Source organism: Eptesicus fuscus, chromosome 14, assembly GCF_027574615.1.
Source record: "Eptesicus fuscus isolate TK198812 chromosome 14, DD_ASM_mEF_20220401, whole genome shotgun sequence".
NCBI classification, from domain to species: Eukaryota; Metazoa; Chordata; class Mammalia; order Chiroptera; family Vespertilionidae; genus Eptesicus; species Eptesicus fuscus.
In genome coordinates this window covers 44,314,694-44,334,938 of record NC_072486.1, presented here as the reverse complement: position 1 = coordinate 44,334,938, position 20,245 = coordinate 44,314,694, and the positions used below count along the sequence as shown (strand labels likewise).

Below are 20,245 nucleotides of genomic sequence, written 5' to 3'. Positions count from 1 at the left end.
GGACAGGTTGGGAGGACAGTCAGTTGGGAAAAGGGGGGGTTAACCAAGCGAAAGGGGGTGCGGCGCGGCAGCCGGGTGCGGGGCCAGCCTGCGCGGCCCCATCCGCAGCCAGCAGTCGCCGCCGCCGGACACGCGGCCGCCGGGGGCTGAGCCGGGAGCGCCTCCCCGCGTCCCACCCGGGCGCCTCCTGCGAGGAGCGGGTGAGGGGCTCGCGTTCCCGCACGCGGAGGGAAATAGCGCAAAGGCCTCTTCTGAACGGGGAAATAAAGCTCTCAACCAGGCTCGCCGGGTGCATTTGAAATGTTAGTAGAAAGATTGAGGCTGTTTGTTATTGTTTTATCGTTATTACTCAGATGAAGCCAGGGTAACATTCTTATAATGTTACGAACCCCATGAACCAACATATCCCAGTCTCTAAGAAAGAGCCGATTTTAAAGAATGTTATTCTGTTTAAAAAAAAAAGCCATTTGATAGGCACTTAACTGGATGTGATCGGATTTTTACACCTTTTTAAAAACTTCACATTATGACATTTGCAAATGAGAAAAATAAAATCTTTGGCCAGACATTTTGAGTTTTGGTTTAGGAAACAGGGCCAAACCCATTGTTAGTTCAGCATATTGTATAAATAGATTGCTCTGACCAGAATACTTGGGGGGAAATATACAGACAATGACTGAATTCTTCGATACCTATGCTGAATTTTCAACGAAAGGTGTTTGATTATTATTTATGCAAAATGTCTTAAGCCCAGCAGGGTGGCTCAGTTGGTTGAGCTTCCTCCTGCCTCCCCACCCCCCCCCCAAAAAAAGGTTGCGGCCTTTGATTCTGGTCAGGGTACATACTAGGTTGCAGGTTTGATCCCTGGTCGGGGTACCGGAGGCAACCAATCGATATTCATATTTCTCTCCCCTTTTCTCTTCCTCTCTCAAAGCAATGAAAATATCTTTGAGCGAGGATTTTAAAAAAATGTCTTAAGAATATATTCATTTTTTTGTATTTAAATGATATTCTATATGATTTTGCACCTATTTTAAAAAATTAATATTTTTGTATTAAAAATGCAAAACTTGCACGAAAGGAATCACCAATTTTATCACAGTAATTACCTTGGGAAGGGAAGGAGAGGAATGGGAGAAGAGGATGTTAAGTAATGTTTTTATTTCTCTTAAAAATAAGCAAAAGAACAGAACTGAAGCTTATGTGGAAAAATGTTAATATCTGGGTGGTGAACAAGGATGCCTTTTATATTAATTTTTTGAAAAAATATTTAAAAAGTGTTTCTATACATTTAATATATTTCATTATTAAAAATGCAGTGATAGAGTATGTGTGAAATTCCCTAAATTCTTGATCAACCGGCATTAGCTGTGTACATCTAATGCACTTCATTTGCTCTAGTAACATTGTCAAAATTACACACTTTCTCTCCTTTGCACAGGGTTTGAAATTAGTTTTACAAATGCAGGCAGCTCGGCTTTGTTAGTGCTCCTACACAGATCGAATAAACCCCTGGGAGGGCGCAGGGACACTCACTGAATGAATTGATTATATCTCAATCCTTTGGTTAAAATCTGCATTTATTACAACCCAATCTTCGTTCATCTTGTAGCGCTTTCCCTCTCTAAAAGAGTCTCATCTTTCTATTTAAATTATGTGAATTACTTTAGCAACCCATACATAGTTCAGAGTCAATGGCTGTTATTTTACCCTAGAAAGAATAGCTGTAACATTCATATATTGATAAGTTAATATAACTTATTAAATGCTTAAGCCATAGCAGGCACTGTGCTAAGCACTTTTCCTGCTATTACACATTTAATCCCACAACCAAAAAGTATGTGAGAAGTCTTATCACTCTGTTTTACGGATGAGGAAACAGAGGCCCAGAAGAGTCCTGTAATGTGTTCCCATCAGACCGGTTTCCTTCAAAGCCCATGCTCTAACCTACTCTTTCATCTTCTTGAGATAACCTTTAGCTCACTAGTGCTATCATTCAGAGGAACATCCTAATGTAAGCGTCATGTTTCTTCCTACGATACGGACTTTTCCCCACATTTGGAAGTTGTAATACTAGAATGGTCTTCCCGTTGGTGTGTGGAGCTGGTGGTGTTCCGGCATCTCTACCCACCCCTACCCAGCTCAGGGCTGTAGAATAGAGGGGACTCCCCAGGAATGGCTTTGTACCATCCAGGGGGTAGCTCTAACCCACAAGGCACAGGCTTCTGTTAGTATTAACAGACTGTTTTTTCATTCATCAGGGCCTTGTGGTCCTTTTAGGAGGCAACTCCCGTCCCATAACAAATCCTTTTCCCTCCCCAAACCAGCTCCCCTCAGCCATTGTTTATTCATAAAATGGTGTGCGTATTTGTGGCTAACCTGAATGGATCCTTTTAATTTTTTCTTCTTTATCTATATTAAAAACACATAATGTTTAGTTGATTTTTTTTTTTTACTTGACTGGCTCTTTAAAGACCCAAGGGGTGTCTTGGACTTGACTTGGTGCCACTTAAGATAATTTCACAGTAGTCAAGAGGTAATTTCATCAAGAAACATTCTGAGCTTCAGTTAAAATGTAAGAGGCTTTTTTTTTTTTTTAGCCCCAGGATAAAATAAAATTTCATTTGCTTTTATTTTTCTGCAATAATGCCAATAAGGAGATATTGCCAGGGGCACAAGGGAAGCCAATTCTATAGTTGAACAAATCGATGGTAAATCTACTTGCCAAATCCTAAACGTACCCACTGAATGAGTGTTATGAACACACACACACACACACACACACACACACACACACACGCTGAACTATCCAGGGTAAGGATGAGTTCCCCTAAAATAACTTAATCTCCTATTACTAAGATTCTCACATTCTCAAACTCTTCACACATGAAGTGGGTTTGTTATGAACAGTTATGAATTGAAACTACATAGCATCTTGATTATTAATAACAGATAGCACTTACTGAGTGATAGCATTACTGAATGGCGACTCTGTGCCTGACTCCATTCTAAGCACTTTAAACCTGGAAGCTGGTGCCATTATTATCCCCATTTTTCAGATGAAAAAAACTGAGGCACAAAGAGGGTAAGTTTATTGCTCAAGGTCTCACAGCTAATAAATGGCAGTCTTATTTCAAACCCTGTATTTTTTTTTTCCTGTACAAAAAAAATATATATACAGGGTTTGAAATAAGGGTTTGTATTGCCTCTTGCTGTATCTTCAAACCAAATATAGGATTCCAGAAAATGCTATACAAAACTCTAAATAATGATGATGATGGCAACCACTTACTGAGTCTTTATATATAGGCACTATGGTGGGCCTTTCTTTTTTAACATATCTCATTTAATTTTACTAATCTAGGGATTTAGATTTTATTATCCTTAGTATAGTAAAATTGAAGTTCAGAGAGCTCAAGTAATTTGCTTTAGGTCACAGAGCAAGTTATTGACTGACTTGGGAATTCAAGCAAGTCTATTGCTAGTGCTCATTGCATTGCCTAGCTTCCACACTTGCGCGAGTTCCTAATTTGGTAAGTAAAGAGAACTAGAGTATTCTTCTCAGCACTATAATCATCATTATAAAATTCATGATCACTAATTACCAATACGAAGTTTGTTATCTTCCCACCTCAGAGTGAGGTTGGGTATAATTTTAAAATACCTTAACATGGTAATATATATACTTTGTGGCTTTATAATTTAGTATTTCTGTTAAAATTAATCACTCTGTAGAATAGTGTCTGACTTTTGAATTAAATGCAAATGAATGGCAGGGTCAGAAAGGTATAAACAATGACTGCACTTTTTCCTTCATATTTGCTCATAATTATTGATTGGGAGGGAGAAAGAACAGAAAATAAACATTCTTAAATAAATCAAGATTTCCCATCCCTTTAAATTTACTGAGATCCAGTAAATGGAAACACAGTCCGATTCCAGACAATAAAAGCAAAACGACAAGTCCCAGGTGGTGGGGTTTCGTGTTGAGAGCTGAAGGCCGAGAGTCTGAAGAGTGATTTAGGAAAGTCTCCCTGTGAGGAGAGGCATCTGCCTCCTAGGCCCCTTGCCCAGCAAGCACAAGCCGCTGGCCCAGGCTGCCTCATAGAGGTCACCGTAGAAGTTTGAGGATGAGGTTCTGGTTTAGGAAGGTTAAGTCACTGCCCCAAGTTCATACAACTAGAAAAAGGTGAAGCCTAAACCTAACCCCAGGCAGGTCTGAATTCAGTCAGGGCTCTTAGCCATTGGGCCATTCCACCTTGGTTTCTAGTTAGCCAAGAGACTCTTAGCAGTGGAGATGGCTTCTCTGTAGGCTTACCTCACCAAATTATCAGTGGAGTAAAACATGCTTTTCAAATGTTCACTGGATTTTAATGTTGTTACTTCTGGGTACATTTTCAAATATGAAAAATAGTTAATATAAAAAAACTTACAAGAAAAGAATCTCCAAATATATTAAGAGTTTTCTTTTTGTACCTTTTCTGGGAAAGCTCTTTGGAGATTTTTAAGGAAATGAAAATGGGCTGGGTATAGTAATCCTATATTATGCAGTGTTTTGAGCAAGGCTAATTGTATTAACCCAATTACAACATATTTTTACTTTTTGTACCACATTAATACAAACCAAAAGAACACACACTGAGCAACTAATTTTTGCTCTTCTTTTTTTGTAATTTGACCACTTTGTACAGATTCAGGCATGTACTTTTTTCTGAGAAGATGATGGTGTTTATATTACAAAGATTAAAAAACACACACATAGTGCTACATGAATGTGGCCAAGTCATCTACTTGGAACTGTAAGTATCTTGGTCTCTTCTGGCCAAGGAAAACATGATGCCATTGGGCATGTTTCTAAAACTCTCAGACAAGATTTCATGAGTGGGCCCAGCTGGCATGGCTCAGTGGTTGAGCGTTGACCTATGAACCCAGGAGGTCACAGTTCGATTCTCGGTCAGGGCATATGCCCGGGTTGTGGGCTCAATTCCCAGTAGGGAGGCAACAGATCAATGTTTCTCTCTCATCATTGATGTTTCTATCCCTCTCTTCCTCTTTTTTCATCTCTGAAATCAATAAATATATTTTTTAAGATTTCACGAGTAGGCAATATTGATTTCTCTGTAAATCTATTTCTTTTTTCACTTTAGGTTTGTGTACTATATAAAATCAACTATTTTAATACAGTTTCTAAAATAAAAAATTTAAATGCAATCAATGCTTACTCGCTATATGCAGAGTACCAATCAAGCTTCTACTTTGAAGCTCATTTCCTTATGGGTAATTATGGGCTGGGAGAGATGGGAGCAGGCAAAGGCCAAAGTGAAGGATGAAACTCTAGCCCCTGATAAGGAGATGGGTTTGTAATTGGCAAAATGATCAGCCATTAAATTATGAGAAGAACAAACTCCTAATAATCCTTAAGGAATTTTCTGCATCACAAATTCTCAAGTGGTGGGGCATAGTGGTACATTTTACTTGGACACTGGAACAGAAAAATCAGAGGGAAATACACATCAGTGGATTGGGTTTCTACCGTGCACTCTTAAATTCTACCTCGCAAGGGCCAGCTGCCTCGCAGGAATAAATTGGGGTGTTCTATTTTGGGCATAACTCTAGGAAACAGCTTCTAGGATTGACCTGATCTAAGAATGAGTTATAGATATTCTAACCAACTTTTCCTCCACACCAATACCCGTCCCTTCAGAAATCTTAATAGGCTTTTGAGAGCCCCCATTTAGAGCCGCTGCATAAAATGATACTTTGATGAAAAGGGATTGGAACACGGGTTAAAGCCGACATTGAAAGGTGACTGTGGAGGGCACGGCGTTCATACAATCCTCCTTTAATATGTGTGGTGTGCACCTGTGATAAGATGATTCATTACCTGGGGCCGCTCTTTGACAAGCTCTATCGTTCAGCCCTCGGGGTTCTGACGGGACAATCCTGCACCCGCCCAGGAAATATAACAAGGTCAGCTTTTTGCCCTGGGACCTAACTGGAGATGGGTTAGCTTATAATGCATCTCTGTTTACTCTTCATGTAAAATAAAAGCAGGGTTCGAGATATCACAATTCCTGTTCTCCACAGAGCAGGCCAAGCAGGGGTGCATAAACTCGCTGTCAGGTAAATAACTCTGGGAGGAAGAATCTTGGAGAGGGTGCAAGCTCCTTCTCCCTGGTGTGTCATCATCAGAAATACTTTCAATAGAGATGAAAAATGCATGTAAACTACACACACACACACACACACACACACACACACACACACACACACACTCTCTAATACAATAATAGCTGGGGAAATAAGATTAAAATGGTGAGCCTAGGGCCGTGGTCGGCGAACTTCGGCTCTCGAGCCACATGCGGCTCTTTGGCCCCTTGAGTGTGGCTCTTCCACAAAATACCACGGCCTGGGCGAGTCTCTTTTGAAGAAGTGGCGTTAGAAGAAGTTTAAGTTTAAAAAATTTGGCTCTCAAAAGAAATTTCCATCGTTGTACTGTTGATATTTGGCTCTGTTGACTAATGAGTTTGCCGACCACTGGCCTAGGGGAAAAAAAAGAAATGGTAACATTTGAGATGGAGTGTCAGGCCTCTGGATGGAGGGCGCCTTGACACCATCAACTTCAACTCTGGTTTGTTTTTCAAGCAGCTTTTATATTAATTGGGGTTTTGAAGATGGAGCCACCCTCATCTTGAGCTCCATCAGTATTTTGGTGACCACAACGCTGGCACGTAGGTGGTGTACGGGAGCTTGCGTACCGCTCAGGACATGAGGAAGGGCCGCCGGCCTGGCAGACTGAAGGAAACCTACAAGCCTACAAGAGGCCACCGAGCTTCCGTGAGAATCAGCAGGAAGCTAGGCATGTGCAGCCAGCTTGCAGTGGGCTTCACTCTAACTCACCCTCTTTCTTTGAGTTTTTACACAAGTTTGTCAGTCCTTTCCGATCACCTCCCCATACATTCAGAAACTGGCTTATAATGTCAATTGATTAAGTTTAGAAATTTTAGAGCAATTAGAGAAGGAAACTTACCAATTTCCAAAATTACCCAAGTTGTAAAAGAATGAAAAAATAAAAAAGCAAAACCAAAATTTTATTTTTAAAATTTATCTTTTTTTTTTTTTTAAAGAATACCCTATTATGAAAAGTTAATTTCTTCAATTAAGGTCTGAAAACAAGTCACCATATAGAAATAAAAACAAAATGTGACAGACATTCTGGGGAGAAGGAAAAAAAAAAAATCTTCCTTCTAAAATATAGAAAAACCTCCCAACCCTTCTCCTATTCTTGACATTGCTAGTAAACATTATTTATTTGCCTCACATAGATGTGGTTACATATCACTGTCATGCAAAAGAAATTCATTTCCTTTCCAAGTTCAATCTGCCATAAATATTCACTCTTGTTCCCATCTCCCACTCACCTGTCCTTGTGCATTAGTAACTAGTTGACCTGTGACCCCCTGAAGACTGGAGAGGGCATTGCCAAAGGCCTGTGAGCTGGCTATGGAGCCCATGGCTGCTGCTGCTGCAGCCGCTGCAGCCTGACTTGCTAGTGGATTATTAACCAGCTGCAAAGAGAGAAAAGATCAGGGTGAAACCACCGAGAGACGCACAGGTACAGCACACGAATACAACATTCACTGGAGGGAGAAAGTTCTCGCCCCAACTAGCTCATGCAAAGGGCCCGGAACCCACCGGAGGGGGCCTGGTGCACATTCCCTCGGAAGCTGTGGGGGTTAGGGAGTGGCTGGAAAGGAGGCTGGGAGAAAAATATTCTCCACCAAGACTAGGGTGCTTAAGGGAGCCTGGGTGAGGACTAGGCCAGGAGAGAGTGAGGTGGGCCATTAGGGTCTTCCGAGGTGGATAAATGATTTGGGAGAAGTCCCTGCATTTTGTCCTCTAGACTAAATCAAACTCTGAGGAAATGTCCACTTTCCTTGAGGGAACCAAACAGAATGTGGGATTAAAACAGGAGTAGGAGTGAAAGAGAGGAATATATGTTTTTTGGATTTTTTCAAATACATTGATCTTTTTCATTTGGGAATTGCAGTTTCTTTTAGAGTTATTGGGTAAGGCAGATGGCTCACTCCACTTCCTTCTCTAAAGAAGAAGGAAACCAAAGTCAGCAGAAATGGAAGCCTCCAACTTCTGTGCCTTCAGAGGGTGAGACTAGAGTCCCTTTTGGAGGGACTCACCCTGACCATGAGATTCAAGGCCAATGAGAAAGGTCCTATGGTGAATGGTCAGGTTGACATCTGCTTACTATTTTAGCTAATACATACTGTTCCGTTGGCCTCTTTCCTGGGACAAGAGTGAAATAGAAAGAAGAATTTGATTGGGGAGGGGGGGCACTCAACGGGGAGGTTATGGCTGCCAAAATCAGTTTTTCATGGAGACCAATTCAATATTCTTTATCCTGCCAATTTTCCACACCACAGGTTTTCAGGCCTTCTGACCATGAGGCAGAAGTGTAGCTTGAACTAAAATCTGCATTTAGGTTAATGACTAGATATAAATTCAAGAAATATTAAAACTATTTTCACAGTATTGGTTTTGATACATGAATTTCATTTGTATTTATTCTAGGGTGTTATTTTTCCCCATATAGTTCCTCTCAAGTACAACGATTGTTGTGTGTAGCAATGCATTTTCCATCACCAGTTCCCACATCCATGAAATTCCTGCATTTTAGCAGGAACCTGCCAAGACTAAGACTTGGGAGAAAAAGAATTAATGCCATACTTAATTCAACTCCTAGAAGCTCTTTGAAAGATGCCTTTTTCCTTTCTTTCTTTCTTTCTTTCTTTCTTTCTTTCTTTCTTTCTTTCTTTCTTTCTCCATTCTTTGGCTCAGTCTCTTTTCTTTCTCTCTTTCTTCCCCCTTTCTTTCCCTCAAAAAATATTTCATTGTTTAATAACTTTGAAAATTTGCCTAGAATTTATACTATTTCACAATGAAGGAAATGCTAGTTGTCAAAGGAACATAAAAAAGAATAGGAATTAATAATTCTGTTTTTCATAAATGTGATATCCTTATCTTATTTGTTTCTTTATTCATTTATAATCAATTTTCACATAACTAGTTCTACAGTAATTCCATTGACCTAGCACATTTTTTAAAAAATGAAAATCCATTTTAAGCTCATTCCTTTATGTCTTTTGCCTTTATCTCTCTCCTAAAAGACAATAATGATTTTCTTTTTAAGGAGAAAAAAATTTCTCATTCATTAGCCTAAAGAGAAACCCTGTCTTATGCCAGATTACCACCATGAGATTTAAAATTCAGGTTGCCTTGATCTTGGTTTTCTGAGTATATTTTTACAGTGTCTATGAGGCAATATTAAGAGAAAACTCTTCTTGTTTTTGGCTTGACTACCTAAAGTGATAAAGTTCATAGTGTGTTCATTTTTCACTCGTAAAGCAAAGATCCCTTAAGGAATCTCATCCCCAAACTGCCAGACAGGGACTGCCCATTGGTATACTAGTCTCAGATTGTCTGCCAGCTGCTATGTTTACATTTCTTTTATGCAATACAAGTTGAAATCATAATGAAATTCCCGAGTTTCAGGGAGATCTCAAAATAATCTTCTTAATCCTCAAAGAAAGATTAAATTACGTGGAGTTTGGTTTTAGAGTTGAATATACAATTTTGGGTGAAAAATTTAAATCAGCATATGTGGAATTCTCTCTGAAGAAAATAGACACTGATTCCTATTGAATGAAGGGAAAATATTTTTAGAAATTGTAAGACATTTCTTAACATTTAGGTCAATCAAAAATTTATGTAGGAAATTATGGAATTGCTCTCTGGATACAATACAACAGTGCAGAGTGAGAATTTCCTCCATTTAGGACACTTGTATGTTGTTCAGCTATAGTCCTATGTATTTGCTGTAAATACAGGCATCACATAAAGGTTAAATTATTATTCTAAATGTAAAACTGTTGGAAGCTGCCCATTGTCTTCACTAGCAGAGAGGTGTGGACAAGGAACCCAGAAGGCTGGTCAACCTTGAAGCTCTGAAAGGTCAGAGCCAACCACCCATTGAGACAATGGTAGCTGAAGCAACTTCCACCTTTTAGTTTTCTGTAAATCCTTGCTGATTGGCTATTATTGGAATTGCCTGTCTAAAGGCTATGGGTGTATCCCATAGTCTTAATAAAAGGGATAGCAAGGCCAGAGCGGGGTGGAGTCCTTCCCCTTGAGTTGGGCTCCCGCCTGGCCCCCAATATTTCCAAATTAATATTTTCTAGTCTCTTTCATTTGTGTACTGCCTCCTCCAGAGCCCGAACCCTGAACCACGCAGGACATGAAAGGGGTTCACTACATAAAACCAAGTAGATAATTAACGGTGGGCTCTGAGCCTTTGTGTTATGGGGCCAGGAATGGGTACCTTTCTGCTGCTTTGGAAGATTGCTTCAGCAACCACAAATGTACAGATTTTGTTCATTTTTAATGTTTATTTTCTCTATATGTGGGCCTAGATCGAAACCCAGTTTGTTCTTTTTTGGTTCCTTTCTTTCTTAATGGTGCAAATGCCAATGGATGACTCTTATCTCCTGTCTGGCATCCCTAGGACTTTGTGAAAAGTGAGTTGGCTCTCGGGAGATGCCTTGCTGGCCCCTAGAACTAGAGCTAGAACTAGAGGCGAGGGAGTGTGGTGCATGCAGACAGTGGCTACAAGTCAATCTGTAAGCTGACAGCATTTCAGGTGGACCATGGGGCTGTTGATGGATACAACTTTATATCTTTTGGCTTTCCTGCCTGCAACTGCCAAGGCAGGATGTTATATGCATAAGACATGTGGCAAGGAGGGGGAGGGAATGTACTCACAAGTGTTCTCTTCATCACCTCGGGTCATGTCACTCTGTATTGTCCCCAGTCATGTCATATTAGCAGTGTTCCTATCAATGCTTCCTCTTGATTGGAGACTCAGGGTAGATTTGGACAGCAGGGCGCCCAGGCACAATAAGTGCACATAATGAGCATGCTAACGTTCTGGGATCGACTGGATATTTTGAAGTTGCTGCCAAGTTTATGCCTTCAGATCTTTCATTGCCAGTGTGCCTGACCAGCCAAGGATGGCCCAAATAAAGTCTGACTGCATTACATACTTGTGTTTTCAACAGACCAACTTGAAAGACATGCTGAATTCTGGTGCATGCTCTTTATAAACGTGGAAGATCTCAAAGCAAGGATGTGCAGAGTGCCAGAGTTCTCATGTTCCATCCAAATGGATTCTGGTCTGTGAATACATCAAGCTATAATTCTGGGATCCTCAGATAGTCTAAAAACCTACTAAGAGAAACACTAATTTCTTAAGGTACCATCTCCCAAACTTTTAGAGAAGAAAATAACAGAATAATTTTTAAAAATAGTTTTGTTCAAGTAAAGAACCTCACAGAGCCCTGTCTTCCATTCATGTAGTTGGAGGCATCTGCTCTGAAACCAGACTGCCTGGGCTGTGACTTTTAGTAAACCATGCCTCCTTTTCTCATGGGTAAAATGGGTATAAAAAGAGTATCCATTTTACTATGTAGAAAAATGGAAAATGTTTATGATATAAGTGAATAAAACAATACAAAATGAAAAAATAGCAGTTATTTCAGGTACACGCTCACAGAGTTATGATGAGAATTAAGTGAGATTACACAAGCAAAAGTTTGAGAACAATACTTGGCACATATCACGTTCTTAATAAATGTTCGTTATTATTCTCACAGTTCATATTATGCTTAAGAATATTGAACTAATCAGTTTATCAGAATTAGAACTCAACTCAACAAATACCTTTCCACTTTTGAAATATTGTAAAACCAGGTATATTCTCTATTTTTATATTTTAACTGTATTCTCTAATTTTGCTGTACTTATTTTTTAAAAAAATATCTTTTTATTGATTTTAGAGAGGAAGGGAGAAGGAGAGGGAAAGACAGAAACTTCAATGAGAGAGAATCATTGACCAGCTGCCTCCTGCATGTCCCCCACCGAGGATTGAGCCCCCAACCTGGGAATATGCCCTTGACTGGAATCGAACTTGGGACCCTTAGGTCCGCAGGCTGACGCTCAATCCACTGAGCCAAACTGGGTAGAGTACTGTACTTATTTTTAAGAGGGTAGTTTAAAAGAAAATATTAGCTAACTAACACAATTATTAGATGAGGTGAGTTTCATGATTAAAAAGACAAATAAGTTGGTTAAAAATATTTCAGACTGACCCAGCCAGTGTGGCTCAGAGGTTGAGTGTTGATCCAGGAACCAAGAGGTCGCTGGTTCATATCTGGTCAGGGCACATGCCCAGATTGCGGGCTCAATCCCCAGTAGGGGGCGTGCAGGAGGCAGCCGATTGATGATGTTCCTTTCTCATCAATGTTTCTATCTCTCTATCCCTCTCCCTTCCCCTCTCTCTCAAAATCAATAAAACATATAAAAATATTTCAGACTGGAGGACATCATAAAGAAGTATTTAAAACATGATTTGTCCTGCTTGTCTTGGGCTTCTCATGTTTGATTATTTATAGAGAACTTTATAGAGAAAATGGTGTTTTAATTTTGAGGCCAGGGTCAGTGTGACAGACCAGCAAGGGAAACCTCCTTTCTAGTACATTATCCACACACTTAGTTTACATTTGTTAGATTTCTACAAGGACACCCATTTTGGAGTTTAATTCCTGTCTTTTCTCAAAATATTGTGAATAAATCTATCACACACTTGCTGATTTGATAGTGGAGCCATGCAGGAAGAAGATTTATTTAAATTTTTTTGTAAAATTTGCAACTTCTACATCAACATATCAACATTGGTCATTGGGTATAAATCTATAGCACTTTTGTGCACATCCTTGTTATCTGTGGACACAAAAGGTAAATGGTAGTGAGAAGAAAAACTTTGAAAAAGTCTCTTGAAGGCACACTCTTAAATGATGTCATATATGTATGACATCAAATAAGTGTCACCATACATGATGGAGGGGGTATCTTGATCCAAGTCTTGCCCCATCTTCTCTTTCTCAGAAATATGCACATTCTACCGCTTGGTAAAGAATTCAGCTTTTTTTGGAATCTGAACATTAGTAATAGCAATACTTTTCATGAGATTTTGCTGATGATGTTATTCTACTATTAGAAATGTTATTTACAAAAATATGGCAGCAGGATGAGGCAGTATAGCTATGGTATTATATTCCCATGTTTATGCCTTTATTCCAAGAGGGCCTTATGAATGCAGAGGCTCAAAACCTTCCTTCGGAGCATAATGGACCCATGATCTATAGTTTTATCATTCTCTTCATGAGCTATGTGGATTTTATGGAGTATGGATTTTGGAGCAGCTCTCTTTGCTACTAACTTTTCAATTTAGAATCCTGAAAATGTGGTGCAATTTGTTTTTAAATGAAGATGTTCATAAATGCATTCTGAATAGTTGTAAAATCATAAAAGCCAGCATTTCAGTAAGGGCCTGAGGTCAGTTGAAGACAAGGTCAGTTGAAGACAATTAGAACAAATCAGCCAAGAATGTTGAGATAGAAACCTATAATCTAAATCTATAGCTGGGGGGAACTGATACCAAGAGCTTGTGCATAGATAAAGAAAAATGTTTATATGTCAACAGACTTAATTGTCTTAACTATTCCAGGAAGCAGAAAACCCGCTGTGGAAAGTTACCTGGTTGTAAAATGGAAAGACCCTGCCCCCTAAAATGTATTTAACCTGTGCTCAAACCCTGCTTCGGGGCCCACAACCTCTGCTCTGTGTTCAGAGTATGTTGTGGGACCGGGCATGCCTGTACCAATAAACCCTTTGCTTTTTGCATGAGAAGCCTCTTTTGGTGCTTTGTGAGTGCGGCCAGCGTTCCGGGCGTTACATTTGGAGGTTCCACCGAGATTGCTGCAGCCGCCTTCAGGCTCCAACAGACGCTTCTTGGGGTAAGTAATGGCGCCTCTCGGATAGCGATCGCTTGTCCTTGTCTTCTGTTTGCTGTTTAGTTTGAGGGTTAAGGCTGGCAAATCTGTTTGGTCTGGTGGCTGTTGTGGCGGGGCGTAAGTCTCCCCCGACTGCGACGACAGACGTGTCCTCGGGTCGCAAGCCACATCCCCGGGGGACGCCCTGGTGGAATCTGGGGAGGCCCAGGGACGCCTGGAATCCTCCCATCTGGGGAGGCCCAGGGGCACCTGGAATCCTCCCATCTGTTAGAATACTCTGAAATTCTGTTGCCAGCCAGGTCAATTGGTGCTGTGAGACCTTTTGGATTTTTGTCTGAGCGTGTTGTGTTTGTCCTTGTCTTCTGTTCAATGTTTACTGTCATTTGTATGGTTCTTGTCATGGGTCAGTCCACCTCCACTCCTCTGTCCCTGACCTTGGATCATTGGTCAGAAAGCCTTTCTGGCTCCTCAGTTCTCTCCCAGGACCCTGCCGACGATGTCGCAGACCGTGATGTTGCCTGTGAAACCAGCTACCCCTTCCCCGCCGCCCTCGGCCCCTCCTGTCTTCTCGGCACAACCTGATCTGATCCTTTTAGACTCTCCTCCGCCCTATCCTAGGTTAACAGGTCTCGTGGAGCCCTTAATGTTCTCCCGTCAACCCATTTGGGATGGCTGTCAGCAACTCCTGGGAACCCTCTTCACCACTGAGGAGAGAAACTAGGCTCCTAGATGCGCGGAAAAATGTTCCCGGGCGGGACGGACGACCAACGCAATTGCAAGACCGCATTGACGACATCTTCCCCCTGCGCCGCCCAGACTGGGACCCTAATACCCCGGAAGGTAGGGAGCATCTGTCCTCCTACCGCCAGGCTCTTGTGGCAGGTCTCCGGGCAGCCTCCAGGCGGCCCACCAATTTGGCCAAGGTAAGGGAAATCGTTCAGGGGCCCCCCGAATCGCCCACAGTCTTTTTAGAGAGGTTAATGGAGGCCTATCGGAGGTTTACGCCCTTTTGATCCGCAATCAGAGGAACAGAAGGCCTCGGTGGCCGTGGCCTTTATTGGCCAATCAGCTGCGGATATAAGGCGTAAACTACGGTGCCTTGATGGGCTCCAGGATTTGACTCTCAGAGACCTAGTTAAGGAGGCAGACAAGATTTTTCACAAAAGGGAGACAGAGGAGAGACAAGGCATTGACTAAAATCCTGGCCACAGTAGTTAGTAACACAAGAGAAAGGAAGTAGAAAGGGAGGGGACCTGGGTCCACGATGGCGGTCAAATTTGGACTCGGACCAGTGCGCATATTGCAAGGAGAAGGGCCATTGGAAAAGAGACTGTCCCAAAAGGTCCAGGACATGACGGCATGGCTTGAGGAATACCCAGATGCTTGGGCCGAGAAAGCCGGGCTAGGGCTGGCAGAAAATCAACCCCCAGTGGTGGTTACCTTGAAGACCTCTGCAGTCCCAATTCGAGTCAGGCAGTACCCCATGAGCAGGGAGGCTCGAGAAGGAATCAGACCACATATTCAGAAGCTAATCCAGGAGGGGGTTTTGAGGCCCTGCCAGTCGGCTTGGAATACGCCGCTTCTCCCTGTCAAAAAGCCAGGAACAGGGGACTACCGACCAGTACAAGACCTAAGGGAAATTAACAGTAGGGCACAGGACATACATCCCACTGTACCTAACCCCTACAACCTTCTAAGCACCCTCCAACCTGACAGAACCTGGTATACTGTATTAGATTTGAAGGATGCTTTCTTCTGTCTACGGCTTTGTGAAAGCAGCCAACCATTGTTTGCCTTTGAGTGGACTGATCCGGAGGCTGGGATAGCGGGGCAACTGACCTGGACAAGGCTACCCCAGGGCTTTAAGAATTCACCCACCATTTTCGATGAGGCCCTCCACCAGGACCTGGGTCCCTTCAGAACCCGACACCCGGAGGTGACTCTGCTCCAGTATGTAGACGACCTACTGTTGGCTGCGCCGTCTCAGGAGGAATGTGAGTATGGGACCCGTTCCCTATTGCAAGAGCTTGCTCAGCTGGGGTACCGGGCGTCAGCTAAGAAGGCCCAGATATGTAGGCGGGAAGTAACTTTCCTAGGATATACTCTCCGGGAAGGAAAGCGGTGGTTGACGGAGGCCTGGAAAGAGACTGTTGTGCAGATTCCCGTACCTGCCTCCAGGAAGCAACTCCGAGAGTTCCTGGGGACGGCCGGGTTCTGTAGACTATGGATCCCGGGGTTTGCGTCATTAGCCGCCCCACTTTATCCACTTCTAAAAGGGGATGCGGAATTTTCCTGGGGGCCAGAACAGCAGCAGGCCTTTGATGACATCAAGAGGGCCCTATTGTCAGCCCCAGCACTGGCACTCCCCGATGTTGAGCCGAGAAGTCCTAACTCAGACCTTGGGACCCTGGAGGAGGCCAGTGGCCTATCTGTCCAAATGTCTGGACTCAGTAGCAGGAGGATGGCCCCGCTGTTTGAAAGCTATAGCTGCCGCCGCTCTGTTGGCCAAAGACGCTAACAAATTGACTTTGGGACAAAAATTGACCATCATAGCCCCGCATACTCTGGAAAGCGTCATCAGGCAGCCCCCAGACCGATGGCTCTCAAATGCACGCATCACCCATTATCAGAGCATTTTGTTGGATAAGGATCGAGTAACCTTTGGGCCCCCGTCTACCTTAAACCCTGCCACCCTGCTCCGGACGAAGCTGCGGATCCGGTCTTGCACTCCTGCCAGGACATCTTGGCAGAGGAAGCAGGAATTCGCCGCGACCTGAAGGACCTTCCATTACCCAACTCAGAAGTAACCTGGTTCACGGACGGTAGCAGCTTCCTGCGAGATGGTAAGAGACATGCGGGGGCGGCGGTAGTCAGCAGAACTAAGACCATATGGTCAGCAGGGCTGCCAGAAGGGGCCTCAGCCCAGAAAGCGGAGCTAATTGCTCTCACAAGAGCCTTAGAATTGGCTAAAGGAAAAAGGCCACCATCTACACTGACAGCCGCTATGCGTTTGCTACTGCTCATGTACATGGGGCCATATACCAGCAAAGAGGACTACTAACCTCAGCCGGAAAGGACATTAAGCATAAGGCTGAAATCCTTAGGCTACTGGCGGCAGTTCTGCTGCCCACCGAATTGGCTATAGTCCATTGCCCCGGTCATCAGAAAGGATCAGACCCCATAGCCGCAGGGAACCGGCGGGCACATGAGGAAGCAAAGGCAGCAGCCCTTCGAGGGGCAGAAGTTCTAGCACTAGTAACTGAGACCCAAGAGGAGAATCTGACACCCACAACTGTTACAGCATGTTCATCAGCTCACTCATCTAGGTGCCAGAGAAATGCAGGAACTGCTGAGGGAGCAACCCTTTTCCTTAACTGCTACAGAAAACAAGAGGCTGACGGAACAAGTGGCTAAGAATTGTCAAGCCTGCCAGGTTGTGAATGCACATCCATCCCAAACCTCAGAGGGAAAGAGACTAAGGGGGAATGGGCCTGGCCAATTCTGGGAAGTGGACTTTACTGAAATCAGGCCAGCCAAGTATGGGTTAAGATTTCTCTTAGTTTTTGTAGATACTTTCTCAGGATGGGTAGAGGCCTACCCCCACCTGGAGGGAAACAGCCCAAGTGGTAGGAAAGAAGATTATGGAAGAACTTTTTCCTCGGTTTGGACTTCCCCAGGTAATTGGGTCAGACAATGGACCTGCTTTCGTGGCCCAGGTAAGTCAGGGAGTGGCCAGGGTGTTGGGGATTAATTGGAAATTACATTGTGCCTATCTTCCCCAAAGTTCAGGGCAGGTAGAGAGAATGAATAGAACCATTAAGGAGACCTTAACTAAATTGACCTTAGAGACTGGCGTTCAGGATTGGACCTTGCTCCTGCCTTATGCTCTGTTTTGGGCTCGAAACACGCCCTCGTCCCCTATGTACAATCTCACCCCTTTTGAAATTCTGTATGGAACCCCACCTCCGGTCTCAAGAATATCACCCATTCTAGGTAAAGGCTCATTACCCTATACCCCTCTGCTTGCCAGGTTAAAGGCTCTGGAAGGGATCCAGTAATTTGTCTGAATGGAAGCCGTTGGCCTCCGCTTATCAACCAGGAGACCTTAAGGTGCCCCACTCATTCCAAGACTCGGTGCTCGTAAGAAGACACCAGACCCACAGCCTAGAGCCCCGGTGGGAAGGACCCTACGTGGTGCTGCCGACCACCCCGACAGCAGTAAAAGTAGATGACATCACGTCTTGGATCCATGCCTCCCATCTCAAGCCTGCGCCGCAGCAGCCGGGACCAGAATGAACGGTAGAAAAGACTGACAGTATTAGACACTTGGGATCTGGGAGCAGTAGAAGACCCCACCAAACTCCCCCTGCTCATACGAGATGATGGGCACCATCCCAGCGGTGCCCATACCTCAGGGTGCAGTGATTCCCGCCAGGGGTGTGTTCTCGGTAACATTGAATTTTATGTATGCCCCGAGGAAGGGAGGGAATGAGGAAAAATAAGGACCTGTGGGGGGGCCTGAATCTCTATATTGTGCTGCTTGGGGGTGTGAAACAACAGGGGCAGCCTAGTGAATACGAGGTTCCCCAAGGGACTGGATACAGGTATTGAGGAATATCACGGGAAGAGCCAGCACTGATTGTGAAATATGATCCCCTTGTGGGACAGGCATTCTATGTAACGGGTTAAACATTTCCCTCACTGAGAACGGGAAAAAAAATCAGAGAATCTACAGACATGGGGTCTTAGATTCTATACTCCGGGCTATGATTATGGATTATGGTTTACAATAAGACTGAGACAGGAAGCTGTCCCCGTACCTGTGGGCCCAAACCTTGCCCTTCGCCCACCAGCATCACTTTAATCAGGCAGCAATACTCAGCATTACATGAATCTGAAGGTCTCTAGGATTAGAGACCGCCCACAGAAAAAGGGGGGAATGAATAGTTGTAAAATCATAAAAGCCAGCATTTCAGTAAGGGCCTGAGGTCAGTTGAAGACAAGGTCAGTTGAAGACAATTAGAACAAATCAGCCAAGAATGTTGAGATAGAAACCTATAATCTAAATCTATAGCTGGGGGGAACTGATACCAAGAGCTTGTGCATAGATAAAGAAAAATGTTTATATGTCAACAGACTTAATTGTCTTAACTATTCCAGGAAGCAGAAAACCCGCTGTGGAAAGTTACCGGGTTGTAAAATGGAAAGACCCTGCCCCCTAAAATGTATTTAACCTGTGCTCAAACCCTGCTTCGGGGCCCACAACCTCTGCTCTGTGTTCAGAGTATGTTGTGGGACCGGGCATGCCTGTACCAATAAACCCTTTGCTTTTTGCATGAGAAGCCTCTTTTGGTGCTTTGTGAGTGCGGCCAGCGTTCCGGGCGTTACAATTCATCTCACTCTACTCCTTATTTAAGGTACAAAGTGACTTGCAGTGGCTGCCTGGAAACAGGAAGACAAACGTGGCTTTTTTAGTTCATTCACTTACATTAGGTCTTGCTTTCTTACACTGTATATGTGAAAACTGTGTCTCAGTTCCTTAGGATTCTTTTAACCAAATCAGTACTTCCACGTCTTACCCTCAAATCTTCTCTTCAAAGGTCAAGGAAATTCCAGCTGTGACGGGGATACATACAGGAAGGGTGGTCATATTCATCTCAACCTCCTACTTGATGTGTGTTTTAGCCTACTAGGCTTTCCCCCGTGGTCTCATGACTGATTTGGGTGTGGCTGCAGAGCCTAATCCTGGGGCCCCGTAACAGCTGACTTGGGTGGAGCTGTGGAGCATGACCCCAAGGCCCCGCCAAGACTGACTTGGGTGGAGCTGCAGGGACCCTCAGGGGCCCACCACAGGAGGAGATATATAGGCCAGAGCCTCCCCACGAGTGCAGTTCAGGCTTTGGATCCGGAATTCCCCTGGACTAGCAGATCTGTGAAATAAAGGTTAAACTTGCCTCCCTCAGAGTGCTGGCTGATCGTTCTCCCGTGCATTCTGACACAACAATCACCTGTTATAAAACTCATATAACAGTCAGGAATAATGTACTAAAATACCTTGATTCATCAATGTAAAAATCACATTGAGTTCAGTAGAGTTTTAGAATAATTTATATTTTAATTTTAATTTCGTAGTAAAACTTTAAGTATTAAAACTTTCTATTAATGCTTTAAGACCCAGCCATGTTGGTTAACAGAGGAATTTTAAAGTTACTACTAACTTTTCTAACTCTTAGTAACTTTTCTAAAAGAAGGTTCCTACTATCTTTTCCAGAAAGGATGAGGAAGGGAGGAGTTCCAATCCCCCAGGGAATCCGGAGTGTGCG

General features: G+C 43.2%; 1 protein-coding gene and 1 long non-coding RNA gene across 5 annotated transcripts in view; one reads left to right on the top strand and one right to left on the bottom strand.

Moving 5' to 3' along the window:
* POU6F2 (POU class 6 homeobox 2) overlaps nt 1–20,245 on the bottom strand; it is a 427,905-nt gene that overhangs the window by 44,299 nt on the left and 363,361 nt on the right. For all 3 annotated transcript variants that reach the window (XM_028160000.2, XM_054726468.1, XM_054726469.1), the window contains exon 6: nt 7,422–7,568. In XM_028160000.2, the coding sequence (XP_028015801.2) occupies nt 7,422–7,568 (147 nt within the window). The remainder of the gene's footprint in view (nt 1–7,421; nt 7,569–20,245) is intronic.
* On the top strand, nt 13,858–19,257 carry LOC129151457 (uncharacterized). Of its 2 annotated transcripts, none has more exons than XR_008558139.1 (3): nt 13,858–13,925; nt 17,953–18,359; nt 19,083–19,257. It is a non-coding gene; the product is annotated as an uncharacterized LOC129151457 (long non-coding RNA). The 2 variants fall into 2 exon arrangements; XR_008558140.1 differs by lacking the exon at nt 13,858–13,925 and adding an exon at nt 14,200–14,221.